This window comes from Lycorma delicatula, chromosome 8 (genome assembly GCF_047948215.1).
Source record: "Lycorma delicatula isolate Av1 chromosome 8, ASM4794821v1, whole genome shotgun sequence".
NCBI classification, from domain to species: domain Eukaryota; kingdom Metazoa; phylum Arthropoda; class Insecta; order Hemiptera; family Fulgoridae; genus Lycorma; species Lycorma delicatula.
Window position 1 is genome coordinate 111587812 of NC_134462.1, and position 26532 is coordinate 111614343.

The following is a 26532-nucleotide window of genomic DNA, read 5'->3' on the forward strand; positions in this document are numbered from 1 at the left end:
CTAATTCAAAAAGGGCATCAAAAGATGTTAAAAATAAATAAATATATTACGATATAATAAACATTAGCATAATGTATAATAATAAAATATATATAAAATATTTATACATAAAAAATATACATACGGCATAATAATATATAAATACATGTTAAAAATATGGGATGTAGCAATTGTGTTGATGTTAAAAAGAATAATTCTAACAGTACAGTAAGTTAATAGAGAATAGATCATTCAACTGGTAACTAAAAAAATGAAGTTATAACTAGTAAGAAAATGAGTAATATCAATAAAATTAATAAACATTTTATATTCTTTCAACAGACAAAAATCAGTTTTAAACATAAAAAGAGAAAATTTTTTGTTATATAAAATTAAAAAAAAAAAAAAAAATAGCCATAATATTAAAATGTATGTATGTCTAATATAAAATCACATAAAAAAGTTAATAAAACTTAATTACCTTATCTTTTGAATATTTATCATCTTCTGCACCCTCAACATCTCGTTTTCTCCTTTTTTTTCTTCTATCTCTACTTCTTTTATCATCATCATTAAACAAATTACTTCGTTTTAAATAATCATCAGATCCTGTTGTTGGTCCAGAGTTCTTCCATAATGGAACACTCTGCTCTTGTTCATTTTTAATATTTTTGTTATCAGACTTTGTAACAGATGTTGTTAAAGGTAATCCCACTGAGTCTGCACCATTATCTTTAGTATTACTGTTATTATTATTGTTATTATTATTATTATTGTTATTATTATTATTATTATTACTAGATAGTGTGACAGTGCTACTTGTTTTTACATCAGACTTGTTTTGTTCAGCGTCTGGTGCAACATTTTCATTGTTAACATCATCATCATCATCATCATCATCAAATATTTCACCATCTTCCAAGTCCTCACTGTAACAGAATTACAATAATGTTGTCAACATGCACACATACACAATTAATTAAATAAAAATTATATAAAACATCTGCGGAAGTTTTTGAGATTACATGGATGTGTTTGTAATTATCTAGAGAGAAATGAATGATTACAAGGATGTGCTTGTAATTATTTAGAGGTGCAAATTTAAAGCTCATGAGTGCTTAAATCAAAATTTACATGCCTAAAAGTTATCAGAGAAAGCATAAATCCAAATATCTAAATCAAACGTAAATATCTTTTTTTTTGAAAATTCAAATAATTCATCAACATACTGACCACTGTGCTTCTTTTCTTTTCCTGTTTAGCCTCTGGGAATTACCGTTCAGATATTACTTCAGATGATATGAATGAATGTAAATGAAATGTAGTCTTCTACAGTCTCAGTTTGACCATTCCTGAGATGTATGGTTAATTGAAACCCAACCACCAAAGAACACCGGAATCTATGATCTAGTATTCAAATCGGTAGAAAAATAACTTACTTTACTAGGACTTGAACGCTGGAACTCTCGACTTTCAAATCAGCTGATTTGTATAGACACATTCACCACTAGACCACCAACGCGGTGGGTTTACCACTGGCTAATTAAATAAAAAATAACAACTTAACCACTAAAACACAGTAACAGAAAAACTAAGAACAACAGTTGACTTTCGCAGGATACTCCATCATCAGTTGGTATAGAATTTTATAATTACACCAAAAAAATAACAACTTAAAATTTAGAAAACATAAACACATTAATAACCACAAAATTTGCAATAACAAAACTCCACTACCATTACTGGAATGATGTGGCCATATCATTCCAGTAATGGCGATGATGTGACCACATCATTTCGGTGATGGCGGTATGTTTATTATGTTCTCTAAATTTTTTATTATTTGTTTCATGTAATTAACAAAATTGTGCACCGACTGATGATGCAGGATTTTGTGAAAGTCAACTACTGGTATTAGTTTTTTTTAGGTTTTTCTGTTCCATTGATTTGGTGGTTAAGATGTATTTTTTTAAATTTTTTTTATAGAAAGTGACATCAATTAGTATTGTCATTAGTCACTGAAAAATAACTATATAACACTGGCAAACTAAATATTTTAATTTTGATGATATAACAGAAATTTTTAAAGTATTTTATCGATCAACAATACTTTGTGTTTACGTAATACTCTTGAATTTCCAAGATGCTGTAACATCGAGGCATTCTAGCTGTTGCCGAACATCACCTAATTTACTTATTAACATATTAGATTTAAAAATAACTACAACCTAATTCAGCTAATCCCTCTACCTTTGATTATCTGTATATGTTAAACTACTAACACATGGTGTTCTTCATAGCACATCATGCTTCAATTTAATCTACCGTCTTATGTTCATTTGTCTCAGTTCATTTGCTATTGTTTTGACTATTTTTTTAACTTTTCTGTTTTTATATTCTGCACGTCAATATTAGTGCAATCTTCTAGTTCAAACATATGTCACTTTGATGATACATCTCTTTATATAAAGTTTTTCTCTTTTTTTTCCTTATTGAACACTCTCCTTCATCTAGGAGAAAGCTTTCTCAAAATCAATTCTTAAATACAAGCAATATTTTGAGTCAATATTATGTTTGTGGACCACGTAGTATTAAAAGATATGTTTGTTATTGTTTTATAAACTAATATTTTAGTTGTATAATCAATTCTTATTATGAAATGTTTTATGAAAGAAACATAATGAAAAATCTTGTTAAAGAAAAGTATTGCTATAATAAAATACTATATCGTAATATTGAAGAAAATCAAATTAAAATCGACAACATAAATGAATATAATGTGTTTCACAAATAATTCTAGTCACAACAATTTTTTAGTTTACTTTTACTCCCATTCCTTTCTGGGAATTCCCAGAAAATTATTTCTGTACTATTAAAGTAAAAGCCTATAAGGAAATCAACTTAAACCTGTGAGTAAAATTCACTTTTGTTGCATGTTTGTGAAATACAGTTCTTGGAAAATGAGAAGTGATTGCATATCAGTGAAATATTTTTTTTTTTTAAGTATTTTAACTAATTGCTTTCAAAATGCATGGCAATGCAATTACAAAAAAAAATTTATGAAGCAATGATGTGCTGTTATTGGCATATGTTTTAGAAGCGATTGTAAAAAACCTATTAGAATATAAAAATATATTTGATCTGTTGTTTTTTTATTGCCCATTATTTTTGTTAAATGAAAGAAATGTATAATGTGTTAAATTAAGGCTACATGTAACATTTGCACGCTGTATTTGATATCTTTAATCAGTATCTACCTCCTAAAAGTTGATTAGTAAATCTTTATTCTGTTATTATGTATACTGCTATCTTGAGTGTTATTTGTATCTATTGGTGAGTGATGCTCAGTCTGCCAACCAAATATTTAAGCAGTCCCTACAGTATTCGTGTATTCTTAGGATGTGTTAATCATGGAGAACATGATCGCCTATATTACTGTTAGCAGTTTTTGAAAGCAACAGAAATATATTTCTAGAAAATATATATTTTATGTTAGAATAAGCGATTTCATTTTTTCTATATTTTATAAATAAATAAATTTATTTATTTATTTATTCTGATTGGAACATAAAAATACATTATGTAGATCATATCAATATACGATAAAATATAAAATATAAAAACAAATTATAAGATAGAAAATAATGTGTTTAAATTTTTAAATAATATAAACATATTAATTACTTAAATCAAACACATCCAATAATGTTCATGTGAATACGTTAAAGAATAAAAATTTCTACAAAATAATTCACAATTCAGAAGTGTCACAATAGAAAAATTATTTTGAGCAAATGTTTATGGACACACTGAAAGGGATTACAGATTAATCATGTTTTTTTTGTTTTTAATTAGTATTATTTAAAAATTCATCAGAGAATAATACTGTTACTATAAAAGAAAAAAATTAATTGAATTTAAATCAATTGCTGGGAAGATTTTTTTTAAATATCTGGCAATTTATTAAAAATGTCAATGATAACACATTAAGGCCCCTTCTCATAACCTGAAGTAATGTGTGGAGTTGTGCGAAAATAGTTCAACTTCTGATTTGGTAAAGGTTTATAGTTTATGGTTTTAACATTACATAGATAGTATAACAATATGTGAAGATGTTTAGCTATTAACAAAGAGTTAAATTTTTGTTAGAACTGTATACAAAATATATGTGTCAGATTATATAAAATGAGTGAAAAAGTCACATGCTTATGATGTGTAGAGTGATTACATGTATTTTGAAGAAGTGTATTCAGTCATCTAATCCATAAACATCCATGTCTGGTGACAAATATATTGAAGAACACAATAAAATATCTAGTACATATTTCATAGTACATAGTACTGCTTTTCACACTTATGTGTACTACAGATGTTACATAAAATACAGATCAAAATCAAATCAAACTCAAAACACTACTAAATATCTTAAAACATAATGATAATCTCACCAATCTAGATGTATATAAATGATTGCTAGGCTGAATATACAATAACACGGAAAGGAGTAGAGGGGGCGTATAATTCATGCATATCTAAAAACATGTCAAGCAGCAACCGACATTTCGTATACTGCCCCTAACTCTTAAGTGATATATAGATGATGGGCTACTATATTTAGTAATAGAAATACTAACAGTTATAAAATAAAAAACATGTTCATTATATTTAATTTTTATGAAAATAAAGGAATTTAAAGAGACCTTTGACAAGGTCTGATAAAGTAGTGACAGAGGTAAGATAGTTTTGCTTACAGTAATACAGTACGAGTGTGACAATCCACATCCTGGTTGTTACACGGGCACTCCTGTACACCCACTGGTTATTTTAAAAATACTATGTTTGGGGAAATTGGACAGACATACATCCACAGACTGAAAACACATAAAAGCAGTCTTATCATATAAAGGGAAAGTATAAAAAAATAATACTAATCACACCATGGTAATTTGGGTCTTTTTTGTTTTCCCCCACAATGATTTTTTTTACATTGCATATTAGTAATTGCTCATGTTATAATTATAAATCATAGATATAATCTAACCAAACTTAACCTATGCTCACTAACTTTGACTAGCGAGTGAAGAGAGTGTAGGTTAAGTTTGGTTAGATTATATTTATAATTTCTCTACATATAATACCATTAATTATAACATAAGCAATTGCTAATATGTAACGTAAAAAAACCATTGTGGGGGAAAAACAGAAAAGACCGGTAATTTTACAATAATAGCAAAAATAAACATTGAAAACTCAAATATTAAATCAATATGAATAGAAAAGCAGTAACACATTTGAAGAAAGAAAACATATTTTAAGAAATAAATACCAACGCAAATCAAACATAGTACTTTAACTGCATAATAATGGATTTTCACAACAAATCTGATGTTATATGCCAATAACAACAGTTACATAAAAACTGCAGATGATAATTTCTAATTCTAAAAAATGGCTTTTTATTTTACTTTTTAATCAGTCAGAAACATTACTTTGAAAAATTATGCTAAAATTGAATTAATCATATATTTGTTAAAAAGAGATAAAACAATATTTGGGAAAAAAATGTAGAGAAACAAGAGAGCATACTGAGATTAAAATAACATTAAAGGACTTGATAAATATTCAGGCAAAAGAGATGCACAACATCCTGAAACATGTTCTCTAATTTATTATCATAATGGTGTAGGAACATAAAAGTTTTCCTGATACAAAAATTCTTTACACTTAAGGAACAGACAAGAAGAACAAATGCTCAATACAACAAAGAAAAACCTATACTCTTTTAACCAAAATTTTGGCTACTCGAAATCAAAGGCTTTTGTTAGTTATATTTTTATGAATCAACTTTACGTCCACTTTTTTACTTTCTAATGTAAATAAGGACGCACAATGCAGCTGGAAATAAAATTCAACTAATAATATTATCATCTAAAAAAGGTTCCATTTAATTATTTTATACAACTAAGTTGTAGATGAACCAAACAAATCTTATAAAAACCAAAATACAGTCTGCTTAGCTTTAAAATTCAATAATTTTAGGGATCCTTTCATAACAAAAGAAAAACTAGCATACACAATGTATAGTGCTAACATTGCAGAATATTTTTAGATAATTCTTAACTCCAAATTATTCTAACAAACCATATAGAAAATTTCATAATAAATTACTTCCCTGGATTTCTTCATAAATGCAGAGGAAATGTTCCTGCTAGTGGATAATTAATTGTAAACAAGTTTATAATAGAACATAAATTTTGTTGTACACAATTAAATTCTAGCAATTCACTTAATTAAATAGTTTAAAATTTTAACAAAAGTTAACTACATTTCATAATTTGACATTAATAGCCAAAGTTAACCTTACCTAAGCTTCATGATATGAAAAAGCATATAGAATTAACCATTCATGATCATGTAGAATTAACCATTACTGTAAACTACGTTTGTAGTAAATACTAAATACTTAAAATGGGATAAATTTTTAACAACCAAACAGTAAAAAATAAAAACCTAAAAAATAGCAATTAAGATATGTGACCATGTGAGGAACTTCATATAAATTCCTGTTTAAATGTAAAGAATACATTCAATAAAACCTGGATAGTAATTAATTAGTGACTTTATATTTCCAGAAAATTGAAAAATAAAAACGAAAATTATACACTATTCAAGCTCTCCAGCGAAAGTAATCCTTCATAACGAATTTTAGTAACGTACGTGTACAACTACAAATTACAACATTAAAAAAAAAAAAACTAAGTTGACTAAACGGCAATGTTTATAAATTGTATATATATTTTCCACATCTCAAAGACATTTTTGTCCATTTGGTAATTATTTTACAGTTTCATCAACATTAATGTTAACATATTGTCAGATTCTGTGATTAATTTTTTACTCAGCGATTTCTGTAATCATCAGCTGAACAAAAGAAATATGTTAAAAACATGCGTTATGTCTTCCTGTACTAAGATGTAAGATTCGAAATCCTAACTACCGTTTGTATCAATAAGAATTTTGTAAAAATAAATTAATCAGATTCATAATTCCTTATCAGTATCATATTTATATATTAAGTTTTTAACGACTCTCTTTAAAAAAACACGTAACTTTCAAATCTTTTTCGGGCTCATAATAGCTGTATGCTACTACTCGGTCCCTTCGTTAGCTTAACAGCAGAAGATGACATTTCCGAAAAAGGAGCTGAATTACAATGAAAAGTTTTTTCAGAAAGACTACTCCGTAATTTAAAGGTCATTTTATTTATTTTTTATGTAATCACATTATTTTAATCAAACTCAATGAACTAAACAATATTATCATAAGATTATGATAATGCTAACTACAAAGAGAAAAAAATCTTTTAGCAAATGACACGTAATACTAAACTTTAAAATCGATTTTTAAATACCTATTACTACAATGATTTTACAGTTATCAATCCACTAAAATTTGGTGCGATGTACAGTTAATAACTAAAGATATAATATAAACCCGAATTTATAATAAAGAAAATAATAATAATTAAGAATTAAATAATAATTAGCTGTAACCAAAATGCGTAAATACACAAGATATCAGATTTGATAGATTATAAAAAAGAATAAAATTATGGTAAGAAAAAGAAAAATTGGCCTTGGACCTGCTACCATCAGTTTAGAAATATATAAATTACCATTTTTTTTAATTTTTAATTTATTTATTTTTTTAAAAATATTATTGAATTAAATCTTTTTATTAATTTTTAAGACCATTTAAAAACACCTTATAGGGATCAGTTGAATTAGAACACTAATAAGGATTAACTTTCACTACTAGAAGTAAGTAAACAGATGAAACTTATAATCTAGCAAATAAACAGGGACAAAATTTATATGAAATCCAAATTTATTTAAGTAGAATCGATGAAATGAAACTTTCACCCGTTTAATAAACTAAAACGGAAGTAAATGTTCTTAGGGCGAATCCGAATCTACCGGTGCACATCCATTTATCATTTAAATATACAACAAAATGTCTATAGGTTAATGAAAATTTAGTTAAATTATAACGGGCTAAATCACAATCACAAAGAAATTCACGAACCAAATATCAGATACTCGATATTGAATTATTACTAACATTATAACCTCCACTCTTGTCACAAAAACAAATCTAACTGACCTTACATGAAACAAAGTTTATTTACTTTACTAATTTTACTTAGGCAAATAATGGGAACACAATTTAATACAAAATAACTTATAAAATAGTTTTAAGACACATACAAGGTCATTTTTTAGAAAACGGTAGTTGTAGATTGACAAGTTTTGGTTTTTTAATGAACGTATGCTATTCTATAAAATTAGCAAAAAAAAAAATTTGATGCGTCGATTTTACTTTTACTTTGTTTTATAGACTTACAACACCCACCAAAATTCTTGCAATACTTCCATGTTTTACAATTTTTATTATTACTATTATTATTATTATTATTATTACTGGCGCAACACGTTGTTTGTGTGACTTATGAAAAAGAATTTGCCGTTCTAATTAAAACAAAAAGTTTTGAGTGCGGTCTAGACAACAATGCAGCTGCTGTTGCGTGAAATATGTAGCTCGCAATTTATTTTTCATTTAGTATTATGTTTCCATTAAAATAAGAAAAGAAAATAAATATACCATTTTAAAAATTCATCGAACAAAGAAACATGCATTATTACACCGCTGGAATAATTATTACCAAATACTATGAACGCAAGATAAAATAAAATAATAAAATATAAACGTGGCACACAATGAAATAATCGCAGGGATAAGAATAAAATTAACGTAGGTGGCACTGGCATCCCCACCAGGTTTTAAACTTCCCAAATGAATGGGGAAAATATATACTACTAAGTGATAAAATAATCATCTTTATAAATAAATAGAACTAATGACGTACAATTTTTAAGCAAATATAAAAGTAATAAAACGTTCTTAGATAATCCTAGGAAAATTATTTTAAAATTAATAAAAATGAACTGAATAACCTAACCTAGTATTCTAGCATCAATAACAAACTAAACGAAACAGTAGCAGTTAGTAAATCAAACAAAATCAGCTGAATCAAATTCTTATTTCACGAACAGTAATAGTATTTTATATTTATTAGATAATAAAACGGCCCCTTTAAAATGTATGAAAAACGTTGACCTATTTTTTTTATGTGATAAAATGGAAGCCAGTTAATAAAGAAAGGAAACGATCATTTCTTAAAAAAAGAAACTTACATAATCAGGCAATCAAACATAAAAAGATTGATTTTAAGTAATTTAAACAATAGCCCGGGCAAAGACAAAGGTTAAACGTCTCTAGGCATTTCTCCAAGTATGTTAAAGTAAATAATACAAAATTGTTCTGAAAAATAATTAAAATCACAACTGGCAAAATTATTTTAATTCATGGACATGACAAAGTATGGAACAACGACAATACACGAAATTATCTACTTTAAAATAGAGCTTACCTATCACGAAAATTATAAGCCTAACGGTTAACTCACATGAGTTAAGTTTGCTTCTTTTACACGAATTGAGGTCTAAGACTAACATTAATTAGACCACCTCACGTCATAGGGTTTTGTAGTTGGTCAATTAGGAATAAAAGACAGTTTAAGAGAAAAAGGTTTCTTTCTTCAAGAATAATACAATTTATCAAATAATTTAAGTGATAATTACACATAGTTTAAAAATTAGTTATTTTTGGACGTTCAAAAACGCAAACTAGCGCAATTATTACGTCCACACTTAAGGTGAATTTTGTTTAAATATACTAAATTATCACAGAAAAGAGAAAAATTAGTAAACAGAAATTCTGAAAGTTTTGTAAGAAAAATTAGTTAATACCGACATTTAAGTATTAATTGATTAAATTATGTTAAGATTGAAAAGCATATTTATCAATTTAAAACGACCAAAAACAGGCGAACATCAAATGGCAAAGATTAACACTTGATTTTACTAGAATCACTAGTACAATTATTGTAAAATAAACGGTTAAGCCAATTAAATATCTGTTCGTACAGTTAAAAAATTGTAAATCTTAATATGGGCAATCATTTTCATCACGTGAGCTGCAAAATACGGTAAAAAAAAAATTAAGTGGGCGAAATTAACTAGTTTCTAACTTTCTTACATCTGATGAAACTCCATATTTGATTTAAGAGGAATAAATATTTCAAGTACTACAGGATAGTCTGATTGTAAGTTAACATTAACATTACACAGATTAAATTTAAAAAAAAAAAATTAACTATTTTCACACTTCTCTGATTTATACTGCAAGAATTTATAACTTAGTGTAATTATAAACCGTAAACATCAACAAAACCCTATCGTAGAAGGGTGTATGAGAATGTATGTAGTTCTGGTTAGGGAGGAGGAGGCCAGTCACCCGATCGCCTTGACAATAATAGGAGGGGAAAATGGAGCCGAGCACTGTACGGTGTTGCCAAGCCATGCATCTGCAGATGTTGCCGGCTGTTACAGTCCAACTGTTGAAAATGTGACAACCCAACAGGCCTCATTGTACAAAACGAACAAACTGCTACGTAATTAGCAATCAGAAAACAGTTTGCTTCTTTTATCCATGCGATAACAATACGATATAACAATTTTACTTGTAAAAAAAAATTAGTTTAACATACAATGATGTTTTAATGTTTATTTTATTAGTCATATAAAGTTTCAGTTCAATTTTAAAAATTCTGTGCTAAATTTTCTGCTACATATTAATTTTCATTCCTTTTAAGGTATCAAAATTAGTAATGGAAACAGAGTATTTTTAATAAAAATAAAACTTTCTCTAAGGAAATAAAGGGGCAAATATTTAAATATATTTCTCGTTAAATAATTACACTGAGTTTCACGTAAGAAAAAAAGTTTACTTTTCGCAAAGGTCATAGCAAATTTAAAAAAATTAACTTTCACATTCAACATCAAATAACTGATAATTTAAATTTTACAAAAAACAGTTAACACGGAAAATTAATTATTTAAACTTACGTATAAAAGTCGACATTAAAATTGCAGTTATTTCACAGCATTATATCCGGCGCGGTGAATGAAGCAAAAAAAAACCATAAATACAATAAAAATGTATAATCCAATTTTCATTTATAGCTTTAAAATATTCTTTACGGTTCATAGAAATAATACGACTGATTTAATTACCAAATATCAACCTACGTTTCCCGTCAACCTTAATCTTTAACCTGCCATTCCATCCGGCGTAACTGTAAATTTATCAACAGGTAAATCGTCCTTATTACCAGTAACAATGGGCCAGTACTGGCCAAAAACGTTTTTCTACCTCAACCAAAATTGTGAATTCAGTCTTTTGTTCCTTACATTCTATAAAAATTCTTCTACCTGTAACGTGTTTGCGTACTTTCTACAAAGTACAAGGTACAACTAGCAAATACATTATTCATAAATGGAACCATCCTTCAATAATATATTATAATTAGAAAGTTAATTCAAAATATCAAGAGTTAATATTTTTTATTTGCCCGCAAAGATTACATATTCAAAATTTATTATTTGAATTGTATTTATAGTATAGTTGAAACGACTGGTTATTACTTTTTGTTACGGTTTAACCACGCCGGAATCTCACCTGACTAGTTCTATAAGTTTAAACTTTTTTTTTTACCTTCTACATAAAATTTTCGTTACAACACAACCTAGATTCCGAAACCAGGACTCAACCGATACTGCTATTACCCATTGTATCTGTCAAGATTCACAATAAAAATTTCAGCAATTTGTAAATATCTTTAACCGTGTTTATACTAATACGATACCTGTACGTTTAGACAAACAGCAGTATTAAAAATAAATTTTATCGATCGTACAAATTTTGAAATAAACTTTGTTCAAGGAAATAATATAAATATCCTAAAAAAATAACAAGCATACAATAACATGATTACAAGCGAAAGTGAGGCGTGCGATTCCGTTACCTTCATCGAGTTAAATATACTGTTATACATAAGAACACCGAAACTTAATGATTTCCAGCCCTGAAGGGACATATCTCAACGAAGATTGTCTGCAAAGTGAATATCATTACTCGCAGAAAAATAACACTGACTAGTGGCTATTGTATGTCAAGTATTTTAACCATAAGAAAAAATGGACCTGTTAGCTTAAAGCAACAAATTAATATCATCTATTCTGTTGCGATTTAATAAAACTATACATATTTAAAATCAATCATTTAGTTGGTTAAGCATTTTCATTTTTACATTGATGGTTGACCAATCACACACAAGCGTAGTAATTAAATATAATCACTTATTGCAGACGTTATATACTTATAGCATGTTTTATTAGCGAATGCAATAAAATTCCATATAAATACATAACTTTACTTATGGGAATATTTAAGATATTTAAATAAAGCTACAAAAATTATCCTTTAGACTTTTGGATAATTACAAGAATCATTTACGAAGCAAATTACTTCATAGGTATGTATGACGTAGTTCTACGTACAACAAAAGAATGCGATTAGAGATCAAATAAAATTATTAAAATTTGTATTTGTTTTTCAACTTCTCATAGGTGTGCCCAATTTCCTCACAAAAAAAATGTTCCAGATTTACTCACTCAGGATATAGTTTATAAAAAAAAATGTTTATTTTTATTTGAACGGTGGCCGTTAACTCCAGTCTGATGTAATCACTTGACTTTTTGTGATACTCAAGTTAAATTTTAAGGAACACACATTAAAGAAAAAAAGAATAGCAACACTTATCTCAGATTGAACGTATGTAATGTCGGGATAATTGCAGTTAGAACTAGAAAATATTAACAGTAACTCAAGGACTGAAGAGTCATTAATATACACAGCACCACCGAGAATGGATACGAAAAAGTCTCAGAATTGAGATTCGGCGTGAAGGGCAAAAAAGAATTCACAGCTTTCCCCCTCGCCAGAACCGGTTTTATCTAGAATAAATTACTTCTATTACATCTTTTTTCTGAACGAGATGAAGGAACTCTTTTAACTGCCCTCAATGATACGCCTACTATTCTTAAAAGTTAAAAAGAATATATCATAAAATAATTTCAGAACAAAAATAATGTAATATTTAAAAAATAATTTTAGAATTATCTAGGCACTTCAAATTTACGTATTTGTCGATTTGATTTATCTTAATTGCTTTGGGTTAAAAAAATTAACATTTTATAAACTTTACATATTTTTCATTAAAATATATATTAAACAATGTGAAAAAATTTAGTTTTGCCAAAACGAGACCACTCCTTTTTGAAATTTAACCGAAAGTTTACAATATTCAACTTCTGATTTTTTGCTGCAAGTTTCCCTAAATTAGTAAATACTAAACACCAATCTTGTCACCGAAAAAGGAACACTTTTTGGTTACTTAAACCGTAGATTAGAAATTAATCGGAGTTAAAATAATAAATTCATATTTCGATTTTTGTACAAATTCTAAGTTCACTTGTTCTTGCTCGGCATTAAAAAAGAAAAAACTAATGTACAGGTATCTTCAACGGATTTTATCTGTAATGAATAAATAAAACTAAAAATAATTAATAACTTTCTAACAAAAAATCTGATTAAAAGAATCATTTTCAAGTTTTGGAACCGGGGTTACCCACCCCGTACAAAAACTGCGTTGTTTAGTTTATTAATTACTATAACTTATTAGTTGTAGACGACCTATCACCATATTTTTTGTAATCGATACGGAAAACGCCACAACCGTACTTAAGAATAACAAACACGACATGCCAGGCTTACTTATTAAAGTGTAAAGTTATTTATCGTTATCATATTCACCGATCCATATCAAGCCCACCGATATGTAACTAATATTCAAGTCTACAAGTGATATCCTCACTCTTTTCACAACAGGTAGGGAGAATACTAGTAACATTCACAACCTCTCCCAAAAACTAATCCTATTAAATTCAAAAATCTACAATCAAGAAAGTGATCGGAATACAATCTTACCATCTGCCATAATATAAATCCAATACCAGTCATAACTAAATAACAATTAACTAACAGCAAAGGCAAATGTTCAAGTAATGCGATAGATAGGGAAGTAATCCAAGCCCCACCCACAACATACTTTGCTTACCATTCTATTTACCAACCACAGGGCCTTTTTATTTATTTCTGTTGTTTAGCCTACGGTAATTACCGTTCAGATAATACTTCAGAGGATAAATGAGGATGATACGTATGAGTGTAAATGAAGTGTAGTCTTGTACATTCTCAGTTCGACCATTTCTGAGATGTGTGGTTAATTGAAACCCAACCACCAAAGAACACCGGTATCCACGATCTAGTATTCAAATCCGTGTAAAAAAAAAAACTAACTTTAGTAGGGCTTGACCGCTGGAACTTCCAAATCAGCTGATTTGGGAAGACGCGTTCACCACTAGACCAACCCGGTGGGTAACACCACAGGATCTGTACGTGCACTAAACACAATTTTACACTCAAACTGGCGCTTCTATTATCTTGAACCGTTTTATAACCAGAAGAAAGACTCGTGACATTTTGTAAAAAGTAAAAAATTAACGTACAACTTTTCCTTCTTTTATAAAATAATACATTAATTACCCGAAATCGATATAAACACCATTATAAAATTTAATTTTAAGAGAAATACGGTTTTTTTAAATAAAAATATATTTGAACCCATCGGGTTGGTCTACTGATGAGTCGTCGTAAATCAGCTGATTTCAAAGTTAAGAGTTCTCAGGTTCAAATCCTAATAAAGGTACCTGATTTTATTCGGTTTGAATGCTAGATCAAGGATGTTTTTTGGTGATTTGGTAAATTAACTACACATTTCAGGAATAGTCAGCCTAAGTTTGTTCAAGACTACACCTTTACCCGTACATATACATTACACTGATAAGTCGCTAATGACTTTAATTGTTGATACGACTACAAATAAAAGTATTTAAAAATATATATATTATATATGTGTGCGAGAGAGAGAGCGCGCGCGCGAACTTATTTTTTAATGAGGAAAAAATATCATTTTAAAAAATGGGCTAATATAAGCGTAATGTGATAAAATACTGTAGAACTTTTTTGTTCGTTTTTTTTTATACAAAAATTGTGTTAGCGTTTCCGAGAAAAAGGGAAAAAATAGATATTTCAAGATAACAAAAACGAAAATTTAAATATAGATTCATAAATCTGGAAAAATTGACGGCCTTTTAAAGAAGAAAAAACCTAACAAAAATATACACCTACACAAGTATAAAAGTTCTATTTTTTTCAGACTGTACAACGTGACAAATAATCTAAGAGTAATAATAAAAAAAACTAATTATTTATACATTATGTAAAATTTTAATAAAAATATTATCCGATAGACTGTATGTTAATAATCGTAACCTAACAACTGTGAGCGACCTGACATGAATTACAATTCACACCTGCAATTTGCATAGTTATTTTTCAAGAATAAACAAAACAATATCTCGTGTCAGGTATTCTAACAAAAGTACTTACTTCACAATCGAATATATCGTATGTCGATCAGTATGAAATACAGCCGTACAAGTATCTCTATTCATCACAGACTGGGCATCATACTCTTAGAGAAAGCATTACCGACTGTCCCTCTCAGTCCCTCTTCTACTTTAGGGACTTTTACATTTGTATTATTAGATAGCGTAAAGCAACGATTGAATGCACCCCTTTGTTTCATGAAATCTGGATTATATACAGCGATTCAATTCAGCAGGGATAACTGAACGTATTGTATTGTATTATAATCTTCTATTTTATTAAATGATGTTGATAAAAAATCCGGCAACAAAAAAGTTACAATATTTTCCTGGCATCGGTTATTTATTTTTATACAGTGGAAAAATAATGATACACGAAAAAAGTTGGAAAAATTCAAAATATCTAAATTTTTCAACTTTGATTGGCCCCTCCACTCTCTTTTTTTGGGCCGCTTGCAATACTACTATGGTTAGGAAGACAAAAAAAAATTCGGTTAAAAGATATCCAATAATTAAAACGATAGCATTTTTGAGGAAAGGAGAAGAATTTGGAGGCAAGATTTTATTGGTAAAATAAGAATGGACGCATGTACTGAACTTAATATAAACGGGGTTATGTTTACCAAATTTTCAGAAAGTTGACCACAAAACCTATCTACCCTATCTCCTGGAGATATTGACCACAAACTACAAACAAATGCCTCATATATAGGAGTTTCTGCGCCAAATTTCATAAAAATCGGTTAACCCAGTCAAAAATTATTAAGCTTCTAACACGCCAACACGTACGTACGAACATAAACCCCCACTTCTTTGTTTTTCGGGGTCCCTGGGTCACGAAACGTAAAGAAATGCAAAAAAAACCATAGCCAATTTTTTAACTGATTACCGTACTATGTTCTCGCAACATAGCTCTATGATCCCAAGAAAGTAAAAATAGGAAATGAATGCTTTGAAAAAAGGTATATTTACTATAGTAGAATATTATTGAGATAACAAATCGAAAGACGTCGACAATACCTCACACCAATTTAAGTTTTACCTTATTACTAAAACTTCAAACAAAATTAATAAAGGAAATTTTTATTCTTTATAGAAAGGATTATAATTATTTTTCCTACAACAGAAAGTTTAAATTTAATAAAGAAAAGAAATATATTCAACCGAAACGAGCAATTTATTTACAGTATATAAACATTATTAAGGACAACTCTACCGGTCTCACATTATATTTGGCTTTACCGATTGAATTTAAAATCACTCTTTTAACCTCCAGGACCACCGTTAGGTAGCGCTTCAGAGGATGAGATATGAATGATTTGTAGCGAGTGAAAATGCCGTGCCTGACCGGGATTCCACCCCGGGACCTCCGGATGAAAGGCCGAGACGCTACCATTCGCGCCACGGAGGCCGGCAAATTTAAACCTTAACCCTGTAATTGAAAATCTTACTTTATTCCCAAATAAAGTTTCTGTAACCTATACAAATTTATTTCATTACTGAAATTTTTCTTTGAATAACTAAAAAAGAAACGTATAATTTTTGATTACTTTTTAACTTAATACGAATTTCCGTCGTGCGGAATACAGAAAAAATTCTAAAAATAAACTCTATTAATTGCCTTACAACTAATGGTTTATGCCTTTCATCCGGTTTGGACCAATAGTCTTCTAGTACACAGTAATTTTTAAAGTAATATCTATTTCAGCAGATAAGGTTATTTTTTAGAATTTAAATATATAATTACGGATCAAGGGCACTCAATATATTTTTATCTATTACCCATTTAAAAATAAGTCAGCGATGTAATAGTGATTTTGTTTCTCATTATTATACATATTTTAGTCGGTTTAAAAAAAAATTCCGTTTTGAAATATCTGTTTTACTAATAAAATTACTGGTAAAACTTATAAAACGTCTTAACTAGTAGAGAAAAATAAATAAATTACGCAGGTAATAGCTTTTTCTTGCAAGTTTCATACGGATGAAGATTTCAGTACAGTTAAAAAAGATTTAAAAAATGTTCTAGTTTTTTAAATATAAATTTCGGCAAAAGAAATGAAATCATGTAGTTAAACAGAAAAATTAGTGAATAATAAAATAAGACTATCCTTGATTTTTTTCCTGGAATTATATTAAGATGTTAACTATCAGCAAATAAATGGCGCGATTAGTAATCTAATTATTTATTTTATACAAAATAAATCTTTCTCTGTAAAACGAAAAAGCACTTATAAATTCTAAAAAATTTATCGTAAATATTTAACTCTCTTACTATATTTTTAATTTATTGCCTGTTGTGTTAATAATTTCTATTGTTACGCAAAATTAAATTGCTTTAAAAACAATAAAATACTGATAACATTTACAGCTATCATTAATCAACGTTAACGATAATGCGAACAGCAAACAAATTATCGATAAAATGCTTGAAAATAAAATCGGGCAAAAGCGTAAAATAATTATTTTTTAGAATATAATATTTGTATATTTTAAATACTCTTATTTGATTGCATATTAATTAAATAAAAGAAAAATATTATCAAAATAAGAATGAAAAGCTATGAAATAATTTTTATTTTTAAATTTAAAAAAAAAAAATTGGGAAATTAAATATTTAATAATTAAATTGAAAAATATTATGTATTAAATATTCAAATATTACGTACAACGTAGCTGATTTTTTGATTTAACATTATATATATATATATTTATTTATTCATTTTACTGACAGTTAGTTATCCAATTTTCCCCAAAAATATATCATATTTGCCTAATTTTTCTAAGCTACTAAAAAAATGGCCCATCAAATTTTATAAGAAATACTTTCTGAATTCAGAAAATAGAAATAAAATTGAAAAACTTATCCAAAACAGCTTTTTTAAGTCTGACCAAGATAAATGTAAATATGAGACATATACAAGATAACCGAGTTATTCAGAATATCAATTTAAAAATCAGTTTTAAATTTTAAAAAAATGTACAAATAAAATAAATCTAAAGTAAAATTAAGTAACTTCCTCTTAGATGATTACTAAAGAAATTTGTAGCAGCAGCGTTTTTTATGAACCACGCCAAGTCATCGATCAATAACTTGTGCTCTCACCCAGGGTTATGATATCCTGATCGGTAAAAGCAGCTCAGTGGGGACTTTTTGAAACAATCCTTTAGTTTACTTATCTCGTTTCGCGATCCCTTTATATAACTTTTTTTTTTAATATTATATTATTACATTCAGTCAGTTTTTGATTATCGGTTCTGTTTTTTAACTATATTTTTTCCTCAGGGATGTTATATATGAGTTTTGATCAAATGGCCACAGTATTCATATTATATAAATGTGAACCTATGTATTATTTATTGTGTTCTTACAATTTATGTGCTTTGATGGAAGCGGCACTGCTTAAATAGCTGCATTTCGGTAGCTGTACGAACAACCCGTTCCCCACGACACTGAGTGGCTTATCAGATAAACCCGGGTTGCAAAGCTGCCGTGTAATCCTGTTCGATCTGCGTTCAATTCATTTAAATGAAATTCAAAGTTCATATTAAAAATTTAATTTTTCGCTGGGATGTAATTAACGAACTTCAAGAATGAACGCCATAGGTCTGACTGGATAGTATCGACAATTGAAAATTAATTTAAATTATATCTTTTAAAGTAGTAGTTATTCTCAAAATAAATATAAGACATTAACGAATGAAAAATAAGGAAGAAGTAATACGCAGCCCTTTAATTTAAATAGCAATTTTTTTTTAATTTATTTTCTTAATGTATACGTTGCAATCTGTTCAACTAGTGAACAATAAGCAACCCGCTACCACCACGGCGCACAACGAGATGAGGATGATATATATAAGTAAATGAGGTGTGATCTTGTCCATACTCGGACCGGCCATTCCGGAGACGTGTGGTTAATTGAATCCCAACCATGAAATAAATAATTAAAGTATAAAATCGAAATTCTTTCTCGAAAACACGATTATTGAGTTAAATAAAAATTATTTTGACAAATGAAAAATCGTACATATTTATAATTTAAATATACGTTTATACTACATTTTTGTATTTTATACAAATAAAATTATTATTATTAGAGTATAACTTTTTTTTTAACGGTAATGAAAACCATGTAATTTTTTTTTTAATATTTCTATTTGTAGTCGCATCAACAATTAAAGCCATTAGCGACTGAAGTGTAACTGTACCGCTAAAAGTGTAGTCTTTGACAGACTCAGGCCGACCATTCCTGGGACATGTGGTTAATTGAAACCCAAACACCAAAGAACACGACCTAGTTATCCAAACCCGTTAAATATATTTTTTTTATTACTTCAAATTAAATAAAAATATTAACTTCACGGGTAGAAAGAGGAATTTAAACTTATTAAAATATTTTTTTTTGGATAAATCTGTAGCTGAATTTTATAGAGAAACGTTTGTGACAGATTTTAAACATATTACGATGTCCAGGTCAAATTAATTTGATAACAGAGGGATGTGTAAAAGGAAAATATAGAGGAAGACAAATAATTTATATGGAATATACAAAATAATTGAAACGTAGAAAACATTTCAAGATTAAAAGATTAGCGCAGAACAAAAAGGATGGAGAGTGGTATTAAACACGTCAAATGATACACGATTTTAAAAAATCTACGAAAACGAGCGTCAGCTAACACAAAATAATCAAACGATTAAATAAATATATGTTATATATTTCTGATAGGTAAACAAAATACCAATAACTAAAATAAAAATAAAATGATTAAAACGTCATACAAAACCTTTTGATAAACATAGAAATTAACTTTAAAAGCATTTTCTTTTCTTAAGTTGGGACCCAACATATGGAACGAAAATCATTATTTTTAAAGGTACGCGGGAATAATACCTTACATGATTCTGTTTAAGTTACTGTTTAAGGTTTGAATAGTTACTTTTTGGTTTTCAGTTAATGACACTAATAGTAAGTGGCAGGCAGGAAGAGAGAAAAACACGCCTACCAAATGAAATTGAGCGTACAACAACATGTTATTAGGAAAGTGTAAAAAAAACAAACAAAAACGGTTGATATAAAGTATTTTCCAAAAATAACTTTTAAACGAACACTGAATTCATGATAAGTTTTAATCAAACAAAATTTGAAAGTGGAATATTTATATGACCACAGTTTTTCTGTAGAAAGCTAGTGACAAAACAATGAAGTCTGTGATAAATAATTTCATGATCCGGACTATAGAGTTAAAATAGAGACAAGTATTTTTTTTTAAATATTTTATTTTTATGGCCCATCAAATGATTGGTATGAATCATTTGTATCACGTATAATTATTTGTAACTTGCACGACAATGTACCCAAAAAGTATTATTACTTTTTATATAGAAATAAATTTCCTTCTGATTGTAATTCTTTAATTATTGGGATATAATTAACGGCATTGTTTTATAATTCCGGTAGGAAACTGGACAAAACCAATCGATAAAGCGTAAAAATTTGGCTTGTAGCCAAGCTGTAGGCCAGTTTAACTGTAAAAAAAGAAATAATAATAATAATTTACAAAAACAAACAACTCATTCCAGTTGTATGCCAACAAAGATTAAATTAAATTATCTTTGAACTTTACCAACAAAGCTGTAGCAAATTTCCGTTCAGAATAATAATTCAAAATAACCCATTTTCAATCAATTTTACAACCAAACCGGCAGTATTGAACTTTATAAATGATAAAGCCAAAACTGAAGCCTTTTTCGAAAAGTAATTAATATAACACAGAAATTAGATTTATCCAATGATAAATAAAAGTCGATTTCGATTAATCTAACCAAATTTTTATTTTTACATACTTATATTTCAATTTAAACAGTTTTACTGTTAAGCTGAATCGACAGTAGTGATTTTTAACATGACTTGAATGTAGTATTACGAAATTCAAAAATACATTAAGATTTTTTATTTGGATAATTCGTTTTTACAACAGTATACAATTTGTAAATATGAAGATGATTTCGTCATATTGAAAATTTCCATTTCTTTTTTACAAATGTTAGTGTTAGACATGGTTGTCTAAAAAAAAAAAAAACTGTTACATTCATATATAATCAGTAATTGAAATGTGATATTAGCTGTACAAATACAAAGAATAAAAAAATATTAATGAGATGTGTAAAAATGTAAGGGAAGACTGGAAAAATGGCAGGAGATTCTATTATTACTGTAAAGATTTCGGTTTAGTTACCTATATAAGAAACGGGAAATACTTCTAAAAATAAATGCTAGAATGCCTATTCACGTTATGAAATATACATTATATTAATTACAATATTTAATATTAATTTTTCGTTAAAAAATTAAATCGGACAGAACAAACACAATTACGGTAACATGTTATGATATATGGAGTCATCTTCTTTTTTTTTTTTAAATTCAGAACAGTAAAAATGAATTCTCATAGATCAATAATTACGTAAACCGACGTTCTGTTAATCGTAATTCATGATTACAAAAATTAAAAAATATAACGTAATAAACAAGAAGCAAGGCAACTTAAAACAAACTAATATGGTTTCAATATAATTAAAAATGAATGTACTAAACTGGTAAGTAAAAAGGTTGAACCAAATTAAAAAAATAAATAAATATTTTATAGCATGCGGTGAACAGTTACTCACGTTTGAGATATATAAATATTTAACTGCACAAATTTATTATTATAAGGTGCTATTAAAACCATATTATTTATTTATTTAGGAAACGTTTAAAAAATATATATATCGACTAAATTTGGACAAAGCCAATGCATTCCTTCCTACATTATTATTTATCAATACGTCATTATTATTCAAGAACATTCTGAATCATAAAAACAAACACGCAATTGCGTATCGACGCAATTCTAAAGATGACACGGCAAATTTATAATCTGACCTTGAAAAAATTTTGGTACTATTTCATTTACAAAATAAGAGATTTATTACTGGTATTTTCAGTTTGTATAAAATAAACAATGAATGGGTCAGAGTATAAAAACGTGTTAAACAGGAAAACTTACGGTTTGTAAATAGACAACAAAACAAAAACTCAAAAAAGTTCAAAAATTTGTAAAACAAAGAAAATTGGAAGGTACTCATATAACAATCCATTATATCACACGGTTATTAGACGTATTCACGGGCAAATACTGAAATTAATGTAGTATGGAAATAGATTTGTTGATTATACTCTCTATATGTAAAAAAATAACCATTAAGACATTAGTTAGCCCCAAAATACATAAGCGATTAATGTAATTCAATGTTTTTAAATAATCCTGAGACTTAAAAATTAAAATTAGATATCCCAAATTTAAATACTAGATTTATCGCGCAATAAATTTATATTCGTAATTAATTTTAAATTAGTGATACTTCAGATAATATCGGTCGTATTCGATTAGTGAACAAAGGTAAAGGTTTTATTTTCGTCCCATCAGAACGTAAAAAATTTTTATTTCGATTAAAAATTCAAAATTAGTTACCATGAGATTAATTATAAAATGTTAACGTTTGATATTTAATTTAAAAAAAATATATATTTATCTATTAATGGGAATTCAACGTTAAACCCGTCAAAGTATGAACAAGTGAAACTGCGACGTAATAAATAATTCACGTAAAAATCATACACGACCACAATTTTTAAGTTGAGTCGCTTGGAAACAAGATAACGCGTAAAAGAGGGGACCAACGAATATTTAAGACGCGGACCGACGACCGGAGGAGAAACACCAGCTGAATGACGTACCACCCCCTCCTGTTGAAATTCCCCTCAGAACAATGACGATGCTTTGAAAATAAGTTTCAACAAGGATATGACATCACGTGTTAACAATAAAATGAGTTTTTATTTTTTCTTTCAATACCTTTTGGTAGTTTTTAATGTATTATTTTAATAAAAACTTACTTATTAACCTACCAGTTATTTGTACTTGATGCATTCATTTGTACTGTTGCGAATAAAAGTGTGCTAATAAAGCAAAAAACTATATATGCTTATAGCTTTACTTGTCTCGTTATGAACAGAGATCTCAAACGCAGTCGCTTTGTTGCATTCTCCACCGTTTCCCGACTCCACTCCCCTCACCACTCCTCGACCAGTTTCTATTTTCACCCCACCACGCGACCTACAACCCACAGTTTCTGAAAATAAATCTAAGGCACGTCGTTGATTTCTCTTGTTTAATAAATTTTTTGGGTAACGAAGATGAGCGTTATCTGACAATTCATTCTAATTTATTACGAGATGCACCGTAATACATTTATTTTAAAATTCTTATTTCTTTCAACGAGTAAAACCGAACACAACTTTCATTCATTAAATGCACTACTGCCGTTAAATTTCAGTTATCAAAGAATTATTAACGAAAGAAAACTGTTCATAAAAACAAATAAAAATTGCCTATCAAACAAAAAAGTAAATAGAAAACATGGCGTAGACCCGATTACGTAAAAAAAAGTGATTGTATTCACGTTCGGTTACACGTGTGACAATTATTTTATTAACATAAAATATTAATAGTAATAAAATTGTGAAATGACATTTTTATAAATCCTCCTACCTGGTAAAAAAACAGTTTCTTTTAAAAAGTAAATTCATTTTTTCATTGCTAATTAAGATTTTTTTTCAAATTCTGACGCAAGAATTAATGACGATCTTGCGCGTACACTCACACTAACAATGGCTGCCGACATTGCAAACAAGCTTCAGTTCACGTAAACCAAAGCCTTCAAGTGATTTTCGCAATAAGATACATAACTTGAAAAATAAACAGATACATAAAAATCCTAATATTATCACACCCATCACCACATGCAATTTAATGATAGTTCACATATTTTTCGCAAGGCATTGTACAGTTTAAAGAAATCAATACCATACCTCGCCATTATGCAATAAATTATTGTTTAATTATAAATCTATCATTCAAGTAATTAATTTAAAGTGCACGACTGATAGAATGAATATTTATAAAATATTTCGATATAATGAGCATGCTTTTTACTTAATCTAATAATTATTCTAATTAAAAAATAAATAACATGGATTACTAATTACTATACCATACTAAAAATAAATATCTTAAAATGTTAACCCAGAGATCACCCCTTAATAAACCATAATAATTCATGTGTTTTCTTTATTTTCTTTTTACCGCACCTTGTTTTATCATCGTTCATAGTGTTTGAGGAGCCCCCAACTGCTAAGGGAGGCGTACGAAGAAGGGTCTCACTTTTTAGGGCCATAATTCCGGTTCATGTATGATCTTATTTTTTCAACGACTCGAATTTTGCTAGCACTAAGTTTATTTACACTTCGTTTTAGTTAAGGATTTAATATAATAAAGATAAAATATAATGGATTTAATTTATCATTAATTAAATACTACGCATTTTAATTGTTAAGTAAACCTTCTCGGTTTTAGGAGTGGTCCTACATCTGATGACAACAGCAAATAGTTGTAAAAAAATTCCAAAACGGTAAGTCAAATACACAAAAGAAGCTATGAACGCAATTGCTCTTGTTGCAACTCCAAATGAAATTGATGGCGACTTCGGCTGGTTATTACGTAGAAAGTAGATGTCGTTTCGGTTTGTTCCGAATAAAATTCCACGAAGCAACTATGGTGGGGCAGCCGAAGGAAGGGTAAACACGTTACTGTTCTATTGACCTCGATAAAACTTCCATATCTTCTCGCTAGATAGTGCCACTAGGTAGTGTTAATAAACTGCTTTGATGATGCTGTTTATTACCGCCCGTTTTGTAAAAGTTTTAAATTCAGTTTATTAATTGAAATATTATTTTTACTGTACACAAAATCTGTCTGTAAAATAAACCAAAACATTATCATCTGTCATTAGCATTTCAACAAATATCTTTAATGTAACTGGAATTAATTTAAAGACAGAAGGTATTATATAATATATTATGTTATATGGTACAAACATAAATATTTTTAGTTACAAAACACCTATTTTTAAAGTAGAAATTTAAAACTCACTACAAATATGTGAAACTCTGTTTCCAGATTTACCAAAATGCTGCTAATCATTTGTCATGCTGATTAATGTAAATAAAATGGTTACAGTTATAATAAAAATATGTTAGAATTGTACTCCGTTTATTTTACCAACAGCTGCAGTCATAAATAATTTTGTAACTTTAATTATAGAAAGTTTTGTAAATTTAACCTAAACATAACTATAAAAATATTGATTATTGATGTAAGCACTCAATTCACAAATTTTATAATATTGAAAAAATAATGTATAGTCTTTGCAAGGCATTTTCTATGTAATAAAAAAACAATAAATGAATTAAGAGAACATAATGTTCAATTTACTGATAATTAAACATTATTATTTTGAGTAGAAGAATAAATTTGGTTAAGTAACACTACTTTATCTGCTTTGATTGACCTCCTTCCAACTACTTACCACCTTTTTCTTTGTGGTCAGTGAAAACTACTGAGCATGCACAATTTATACTGTTATTTAACAATTATCTGATAAATTTGTTGTTTATTCTTCTTTTTGGTTAAAATTTAGATGTTCTGTCATGTAAAACAATTTTGAATTCCCAAAATTCAAAAAACGCTTCTAAAATTTTAAATGATATTCAGAGTATATTAGTTGGAAAGACTGATTCAATTTAACTAATCTACTGAGTGTTGCATGAAATGATCCAGTTTTGGCTAATAATTATTAATGTTTTATATTGGCAAAAGTGACATTTTTAATGAAATGAAAAGTTGATGCTACACAAAGATGGTTTTGAGCACATTTTCAAACTTGGTGATTGCTTTCATTTAAAACAGTACGTAGACTTTACGAAAAATTTTATAGTGATTTTAGTATTTGAGAGTAGTGCAAATGGCCTGCTAATGTTCATTTTCCACAGAACGTTGAAGCTGTCAGGGCAGCATTGCTGAGGAACTCGGGCAATTCAACAAGAAAAGCAGCAGCACAACTTGGGATTTCTAG

At 28.2% G+C, this 26532-nt stretch overlaps 1 protein-coding gene across 13 annotated transcripts in view; it reads right to left on the reverse strand.

Annotated features, from left to right (window-relative positions):
- The window catches only part of LOC142329422 (uncharacterized), a 50796-nt gene extending 25808 nt beyond the window's left edge, over positions 1-24988 (reverse strand). For 4 of the 13 annotated variants that reach the window (XM_075374037.1, XM_075374036.1, XM_075374025.1 and 1 more), the window contains exons 1-2: positions 24710-24988; positions 461-908 (exon numbers count right to left, since the gene is read on the reverse strand). In XM_075374037.1, the coding sequence (XP_075230152.1) occupies positions 461-908; positions 24710-24795 (534 nt within the window). In that variant the 5' untranslated portion in view covers positions 24796-24988. Of the gene's footprint in view, positions 1-460; positions 909-4207; positions 4340-6343; positions 6467-8064; positions 8119-8391; positions 8499-8640; positions 8764-10137; positions 10279-22185; positions 22281-23467; positions 23629-24110; positions 24266-24709 lie in introns of those variants that run through there. The other 9 variants (XM_075374027.1, XM_075374031.1, XM_075374026.1 and 6 more) reach the window with 9 other exon arrangements.
- Between the last annotated feature and the right edge of the window lie 1544 nt (positions 24989-26532).